This window comes from Merops nubicus, unplaced genomic scaffold (assembly GCF_000691845.1).
Source record: "Merops nubicus isolate BGI_N331 unplaced genomic scaffold, ASM69184v1 scaffold18550, whole genome shotgun sequence".
Lineage (NCBI taxonomy): Eukaryota > Metazoa > Chordata > Aves > Coraciiformes > Meropidae > Merops > Merops nubicus.
In genome coordinates this window covers 6,503-15,450 of record NW_008585031.1, presented here as the reverse complement: position 1 = coordinate 15,450, position 8,948 = coordinate 6,503, and the positions used below count along the sequence as shown (strand labels likewise).

Below are 8,948 nucleotides of genomic sequence, written 5' to 3'. Positions count from 1 at the left end.
TTGAGGACAGTGATAAAGTCACCCTGTAGCTCCCAAGGCAGGTCTTGGCATAGAGCAGGAGCTTTTTTTTTTTTTAGACATAATAGCATCTTGCTTCAGCAAAATTGCAGCTCCCGAGGTCAGTCACCAAGGGCAAATGCATTTACACGTGGGGGTTCAAAGGACAGGAAACACTTTTGGCATAATTTCCCTGAAAGAGAATTTTAATGCTTTTGAAATTGGGAAGCCTAGATCTCTGACTGTGAACCAGACACAAACTGTCAAACTTGGGCTCCAAACTCTCCACAAAACAAAGATTAGAATAAATTCGTGCTGTGGTAGCATATTTTCTGCTTAAACAGAGTTTTCAAGGAGACTGAAGAATGAAGTCTGACAGAAGAGGAAAAAGCCTTTTTGTCAGTAGGGAGCTACAGGGAAACAGTAAGCATGAGGCAAAATTAGATCTCAAATTTTTAAAGACTGTGACTCAAAAACAGTTTGGTTTGTTTCCTTTGGACTTCACAGAGTATTTCCCCTCCCCCCCTCGATGGGGGTCAGTTTGTCTCCTTTCAGTTCAAATTTATTTTGCCTGTCAAAGTCAGAAGTGGAGAGAACAAGATGTTTATCACTGTTGCCATAACCATTTGCATGCTGTCAGCAGTCCTGAGGCAGCTAGGAGAAGAGATGCTTCAAGCCCACACAGCCATGTAGCTACTTTGGAGTAAAATCCAGCTACCAATGAAGAGCGTGAAGCAAGAGCAAACTAGGTGATGATGTGCTCCACTGAAGCTTTGGGAGGGTTTCTTTTAGTATTGTGTATAGTGGGGTTACTCCTGGGAGTGAGCACTGGAAGTGTGAGGAGCACTTTGGTGTCCCTGTAATGATCACAGCCTTGTTTTTAGACTGACACTAAGCTTTGTGAAGACAGTTGTCTCATATAAATCATGTATTTAGCCATTAGATGGGCAGAGTTATGCAGGAGTAATTACCAGATTTGACACTATTCACTGGAATTAAGCATAAAATCACTGCTGGTAACATTTAAAGTCAGCACAAACATGAGCAGGCTGGTCAGTAATGATGAGATGAGCACAGTCCTACAGAGGGATCTGCTTCTTTTGATAATTTAATTATTCAGTCCAAAGCTGAAGTTACATCTCAATCCAAATCTGAAGTTACACATTTCAGGGTGGAGAGTGCAGCCAACCCTTCAGCTGTCCTCAGAAACAATGACTCAAAAAGTACCTGGGAGCAAAGTGGGTGAGTGGTTGAACATGAGCTCCCAGGGTGGTGCTGGGCAAAATTCTACTGAGGCAACTACTGGAGACAGTGAAAAGAGGGAACGAGTGGGAATGGGAGGTGATTTTATGTTTTGGTGTGATGCCACTGAAATAAGTCCTGTATCCACTTGTGGGATAGACATTGAAGAAGGAGCTTAAGATGCTGGAGAGAGAGCAGTGCAGTGAAGGACTTCAAGACCTCAACCTGTTTAAATTGTCAAAAAGAAGGCTGAGAGGTGTCATAGCTGGAATGGAGAAGTACCTTCAGAGAAGGCAGTCATAGGAAAGCAGTCTTTCATCCCCTAGAAAACAGGCATCCCCACTGCCTTGAATGGGGGCTGAAATAAGACAAAGTTACAATGGCAGTAAAATTTAATCACCAGAACAAATGCCAAAGGGGATTTCTTTCAGTCTATCAGTCAGAGCAGAGTGTCTTTATGGCAGACAAGCTTTTACCAGCTGCTGATTACTGGGCTGCACACAGGACTGTAGAGTGAGATGGCATTGCTGGTGAGATACAGGAGCTATGAGGAGAAGGTGTTAGTGTCTCCTGGTCTTAATGTGTAAAAGTTTCACATTAGTCCAAAAACCTGGGCTGCTGGAAATAGTCTGGGCTTCTCTGAATGTGACCATTCCTCCCCCTGCTAACAGGGGGCTCACTTGGAAGAAGAGGGACACCCAGATCACCTTGACCTGCTCCCCAGGAAATTCCTTAGTTCTTATGTACCTGTCAGGAGGAAGGGACCTGGAGACACAAGCACAATTTGCTCACCCAGAAATATGGTATTCTGGTTCTCTAGCATCAGTCTTACATTTCAAATGATGTCTTTTAAGGAAAAATCAGGGTTTGAGGGGAAGTAATTTTTTGTATTCTTGGCCACTCCCAATGCAGTTGTTTGCAGGCTCACTTAGGCTGGTTACCAGCTACAATTTACCTGCTCATGTCTTAATCACAGAATCACTATGGTTGGAAAAGACCTCTAGGATCATCAAGTCCAGCCTTCCTCCCAGCATCTCCCTAACCACTAGACCATAGCCTCAAGTGCTACATCTACTCATTTTTTGAACCCCTCCAGGGATGGTGCCTCCACCACCTCCCTGGGCAGCCCGTTCCATTGTCTGACCACTCTCGCAGTGGAGAATTCTTCCTAATATCCAATCAAAACCTCCCCTGGTGCAACCTGAGGCCATTTCCTCTCATCCTACCATCAGTAATGTGGGAGAAGAGACCAACACCAGCCTCACTACAACCTCCTTTTAGGTAGTTGTAGAGAGCAATAAAGTCTCCTCTGTGTCTCCTCTTCTCCAGACTAAACAACCCCAGTTCCCTGTTTACTTGCAAAGAGTCAAGGGATCAGAGAGCCCAAACCCTTGCCACCAGCCCCTTGCTCTTGCCACCAGGGCACACTCAGCTCGGGCTGCTGGGCAGGAGATGTGCCAGGCTGTGCACTCCCCCTCTGCTGTCTCTCCACCCCTTTCCACTAGGGGAGATCAGCAGCCCTAATCTGCACGCTGCTACAACGCAGAGCACGTTTTAATGATTTTAATGAGGGTTGCTGCAGCCAGAAGCAGAGCTGGCTGCTGTTGAGCCAGGCTGAGCACTGGGTGGGTGTGCCTGCACGCAGGAGGCACCACGCCAGGCCTTGCATGCCTCCTTTTCATCTTGGGCATCTGCCATGGGAAGGTGCCTTTGAAGGCAATTGCCCTCTCAGCCATTGCCTGGATGGTTTATCATTTGCACGCTAAGTTTTGCACAGAACTTTCTTGAAGGAGAAATAAGGGAAATGTTGCCAGCCTGGAAACTCCTGTCTGCTAGAGGTGTCGGTTGAAATTCCAGTTCTCTTTCGGCAGTTAGGGCTTTCCAGACTATTTTCCAGCAACAAATTAAATAGCATCTATCATTTAATGTCTCTGAAGGCTCCACGCCACCAGACAGAAAACAGACCATGGGAGGATGTGGAGCTGCCTTTTTGGTTTGCATGGTACACAGGTCCTTCATTCTGCCTGAGCTTTCTGGAAATGATGGGACAGAAAACCTCAGTGCACACACAGAGCAGCACTGTGGGGCCAGCTGCCTGCCTGAGGACAGGGAGGACTTGGGGCTGGCCCCAGACCTTGTCCCTCACTGCAAGGCTCCCAGCATGGGCACCCTCAGCCCTACTCAGGTGTACCACCTCTTTTCTGTGGCATTTGCCTCATTTGGCCTGAGATCTACTAAGGAATTTGGGAATTTTTTTTTTTTATGTTGTTTTTAAGTGTGGAAGAGTGAAGTGAATTTTGGCTTGTGGTTATGGATAGTTTGGGTAAGAGGCAGCAGGAGTTTCCAACCCAGTCAGGTACAGTGAGAAGGGAGGCCTCTGAAAGCTGTTCAGCAGCATGCCAGAGCGTAGCTAGATGGTACTTACAGTGGGTGTTTTTAACACAACTTGAAATTCATAAACAATAATATTGACAGCTTGTTTGTGCTTCTTCACAGCATTCAATCCAAAACAGGAGATTCTTACAATTTGCACTTGTCAACAGAGCTGGTTGGAACCTTGAGTGAAACATCTGATTTGGTAAAGCCATTCCCCTTCACAGGCTGTAGAATCACGAAACAATTTAGGTTGGAAGAGACCTTCCAAGATCATCTAGTCCAACCCCCCTGCCATGGGGAGGGACATCGTGCACTAGATGGGGTTGCTCAAAGTCCCATTCAACCTGGTCTTGACGTGGCCAGGCCACTGGTGGGACATCTACAACTTCTCTAAGCAACCTGTGTCTCATTTAATCTTCTGTCAGGAGGTTTCTCAGGCCAATGCTGGAAGTAAAGGCCAAAGCAAAGCCCCCAACAAGCAGGAGAGGAAGCACACCCCTCTTGATTTGAGTTAGAGCCCCAAATCCATGAGTTCTAGCTCACAAGGCGAAGTGCCTTACTACCAAGCTTCTGTCTGTTCTGGGACAGTCTCTGTTCAGCTCTGGCTTTCTGTCAGGCTCTCTGTCTTTGGTTTCTTATGTTTCTGTTAACGTTTTCCAGGGGTTATGCTTTCGTTCCACATCAAAACAACACAGATCCCACAGCATACCTCAAAGGATGCAACTCCCGTTTGCTGGCTGGCTCAGGTTATCATGGAAATTATTAGTTTCCTTAAGCATTTGTTGTAGTCATCTAGAAATACAAGCCTGCCCTGTTTTGATTTGAAACACTGTGCACAGAAAGGAGAAAATTCCACCTAGTACCACAAACATCACCCTTGCAAGAAGGTGGTATGTTAATTAATAAAGTCTGGGAGCCACTGGTTTAACATATTAATGAATTTGTTATGCAGAGAGAGATGGAAAGATATATTTCCTTATTAGATTTTTGAATGTCTGATACTTTTATTGTAATTAAGTCCTATTTCAGATCTTTCTTACAGACACTCTAATAGTGTTTCTAATAGTATAATTGTGTTCCATAAATATTTCAGCAAAGGGAAGGAGAAATAAGGGGATACAGGCCAGGTGAACATTTGCAGAACTTGAAATAGGAGGGACAGCTGTCAGGGCAGACCCTGGAAGAGACATCCTTTTATAACTGAGGACCTGCAGAGAGTGGGGGTAGTGAGCTCTATGGCTACAAGTCTTCACTAAGGCCAGGAGGAGAGAAGCTGCCTCTTTTACTGGCTGCAGTGAGCATCGTGGAGGTAACCTGGCTCGGGCTGATCCACCCCTCTCAGTGCAGTGGCTGAAGAGCATCTTTGAAGCATCTCCACAGGACACATACAGAAATGTCACCTTGGACGTGCACGCCTCTGAGCTGCTGGCAGCCCAAAGCAGTGCTGCTCCAGGACTGGTGAGACCAGAACCATCTCTTCCCCCAGAGGGGAGATGGCATTTAATGGAGCTAAGCTCATTAGGAGGCATTTGCCCGCTCCGATATGGCCACTGATAGCCCCAACCAGCAGGGCTGGTTGAATCACCCCTTGGGCAGAAGCCAACCTGTGGCTTGTAAGTTGGTCCACAGAGCTGCAGAGAGCAGAGGAGTTGTTAGTCAAGGGAAGGGAGATACAGGGAAGGTGGGGAGTGCAGTGCCTTTGGCAAACAGTGCCTAAACTGAGGTGGGACAGCCCTCCCGAATGGCTAGCCCAGGGCCAGGCTGACAGTGCTTTGAACAAGCCATAGAGAAAAACTGGGGTTCCCAGAGCTGCATGGAGAACTTCAGCACTCACTTTACCTTAAAAACAACTGCTGGACATCTTTGGCTGGCTTTGCTGGCATTCCTCACAGTACTAGCTATATGCCATTTTACCTGTGGAAACCTGAGTGTGAACTTAAACTCCTGTGTTAGAATATTGCCCAGCTGTTGTCTTCTGCAGAGCCACAGTGCCAACTGGAGTAGAGAGATGCTCATCTGTAGAGTTTTCTTCCCCTCAGAAAACATTCAGAGAAAATAAAATGGTAGAGGTTTGCAATTCTTCATTACAGTCTATATTTTTACATTAGTCTAACACTTCTAAACTCCAACTCCATGCCAAGAAGAGACAAAGGATAGAAGGCAGTGATTCCCAGTGGAGCTCTCATGAATTAGGAGACCCTGGGGCTGCAGCCTGGGGTCCAGTGTGTGACTGGGGCAGAAGCCTATGTTGAGGCACTAACCACACTGGGACAGAGCAATATGTGTTTGACATGAGTTTCTAGAGATGAAACTCTCCATGACTGCACATAGATTCAGGAACTCACCCCCCAAAACTCCCATAGCTGTTTTTCAGCTGATTTGAGGGCTGCCTGAAGCCACTTTGTGGCTTTCTCAAGGTTTCCTGCAAAAGGCTAAGGAAAACAACCTCATTTTTCCATACTATGGTCTTTCCACTGCCCTACCTACAGGAAAGTTATGTACCACACCCTTTACAACCCACCTAGCTTCACCCATTGTGGCCACTCTAAAGAGAATACAGCCCAGAATAATTATTCTTATGCTGACACACACACATACAAAAGGTTTGGGATAAGAGTAGAAATTCTTTGCAGATTTCTTCTGGATGCATCAGGGCCAGATTCTGCCCTTACTCCTCGCAGATGAATGCTGGTGTTGCTCCCTAAAATCAGTAAAATTACTCTGCACTTACACAGTGTCAGATTAGAAGCTACAAAATCAAAACCAAACCTCATGAAGTCTAGTTTGGCAATGCTCACAGCAAGCCATAAAACCCTCTATAGTTACTTAGAAGTGGTTCTCTGTCCCAGAAAAAAAAGAAAAAAAAAAACAAACCCAAACCCAACCACCCAAAAACAGTATTAAATCTGACCTTAGAGCCCTGCAAGGTTAGATGCCAGTGCTCCATCTCATTGAGAAGACACTAAACTCTTCTTTCTAGTGGCGCTGTGCTATTATTTCCCGAGTCCTAAGATGCTGCTCCTTAGATTCCTTGATGGTTCAAGATTACTTACTGAATCCTAAGTGCTGTGGGTCACAGATAAGCTATGCTAGGGGAGAACTTTATCCGTAGAGAAAGAAAGAGAAGATATTTCCCAAACCTAGCATTTCTTGGCATCTACAGAGCAGTGTGATGCATTAGAGGTGGCCCTTTGGGAGAAGGAGTAACCGTGCTTCTATTTTTGCATGAAATCAAGCTCGGCAGAGGGCATGATGATGCACGAATATCAGCGTGCATCTGCTTTCTCACTCTCATTTCCTCACTTAGGGGGAGGCAGAGGGTGGCAGGAGCAAGAGGGACACAGACAGACCTCCTCATTACCTACCAGGGCAGTGGGGGATCCTGCTTCTTGCACTTTCTACCACCGGGTGGCTGCCAGCCAGCGGCGTGCCTCACGCTGCTGCTGCTTTGTGCAGGGAGACGACTCCGTTTCTGCTGGCAGCTGGGCTCCGTTTGGGCAGTTTTTGTCCCAGCCCAGCCCAGCATGACGATGCAGCTGATTCACTGCACCGTGGCTGGGGCAAGGGCTGCAGTCGGGCCATGGGAGTACGAGGGTGCGAACTCCGGCTCGACTCCCAGCCCGACTTTTGGGACTTGAAAGAGAGGGATGTGCTAGGTTTTAAATATTCACACATGCACCCTTAGCTCCAGCGCTTCAGCTTTCAAAGTGTTTTAGGTCAGAGCTAGTCTTCTAACCAGCTTGAAGCTATGCTGCACCATGCTGTAATCCTGACAATTTTTTCAACGCAGCATGCTTGTATCTAGTAATTTTCCTGATCGCTCACCTCCGAGAAAAATGGTGTCGATCATTTGGTAGGTTTCAGGGTTGGGTGTGAGTCAGCTCTGAGTCAGGCAGCAGCTCCAGCTCCACGAAGCGCTGGTCCTCCTGCGCTGGCATGAGCCGTGGGGCCACGGCCCTGTGGTGGATGCTGCTCCTGAGCCTCCCCAGCTGCACCGTGTGGGAACCCGGGTGCTGGGCTTTCACAAAGTGCAGGGGCAAGCCCACAGCCCTACATTTTCAGCTCTTCACATGGTGAGAAACCCTCTCAGCCTTGGAAGACAGCAGGGTGCGTAGATGATGCTGGCTCCTGGCAGGGGGAAGGAGATGGGGCCCATCTGACTGGAGTGTGGGTGCAGCGAGTCACTGCTGCACAAACAACTTCCTTCCCCAGAACCAGGAGGAAGCCGGGAAGGAGTTTTGTCCAGACACCTCTGTCCCTGGCATGGAGTTTCTGTTTATATTCATGTTTACATTAAGCAGGGTGGTGTCCCGGTCCTCAGGCAGTCGAGAGCAAAGCCAGATGTGGTTTGAAGGCAAGAATCCCTGTGTGCATTGTGCAGTGTGGTGTGACTGATGGGTTCCTCTCTCTCTCTTTGTCTCTCCCCCTTCCCGGTGGTGTGACCGAAGCAACGTCCCGTGAAGCAGTCCCTGAGTGCCTGCATGTGCCGGGAGTCCCACTGGAAATGCCTCCTCCTCTCCATCCTCATGTACGGCTGCCTGGGTGCGGTGGCCTGGTGTCAGCTGGCTCGGGTCACCAAGCTCAGCTTCGATAGCTCCTTCAAGGGCAAGTCCATGATCTACCATGACAGCCCGTGCTCAGACGGCTACGTCTATATCCCTCTGGCCTTCCTCTCTATGCTGTACGTGGTGTACCTGGTGGAGTGCTGGCACTGTCACGTCAAGAGAGAGCTGCAGTACAAGGCAGACGTGGACAGCGTCTATGAATGCATCAACCGCATGCAGCAGGCCACTCCCTGCATCTGGTGGAAGGCCATCAGCTACCACTTCGTGCGGCGAACCCGGCAGGTGACCCGGTACCGCAACGGCGACGCCTACACCACCACACAGGTGTATCACGAGAGGGTCAACACCCACGTGGCTGAAGCTGAGTTTGACTACTCTCACTGTGGGTACAAGGACATCTCCAAGGAGCTCCTGGGCCTGGAGAGCTACACAGCTACCAAGCTGAAGTTCACCAAGTGCTTCAGCTTTGCCAACATTGAGTCCGAGAACTCTTACCTGACTCAGAGGGCTCACTTCTTCACAGAGATTGAGGGGCTGGATGACTACATGGAGGTGAGGGAAGGCATGCAGCTCAAAAACGTGGACTTTAAAGAGCTCATGATGGCCTACGGGGACCCAGATCACCTCCCATGGTACGTGTCCCACTACGCTTTCTGGGTGGCAGCTATCCTGATGATCTCATGGCCGCTCAGGGTACTCATAGAGTACCGGACCGCTTACGTCCACTACCACGTGGAGAAGCTGCTGGGCCTGGAGTACACGGCGCCC

At 48.4% G+C, this 8,948-nt stretch overlaps 1 protein-coding gene across 1 annotated transcript in view; it reads left to right on the top strand.

The window, feature by feature from the left end:
• Positions 1–8,063: 8,063 nt before the first annotated feature.
• LOC103778738 (transmembrane protein 151B-like) overlaps positions 8,064–8,948 on the top strand; it is a gene marked incomplete at its 5' end in the record, with an annotated part of 1,474 nt that continues 589 nt past the window's right edge. The window contains 1 exon segment of the mRNA XM_008946348.1: positions 8,064–8,948. This exon segment is cut by the window's right edge and continues 18 nt beyond it. Coding sequence (XP_008944596.1) covers positions 8,064–8,948 — 885 coding nt within the window.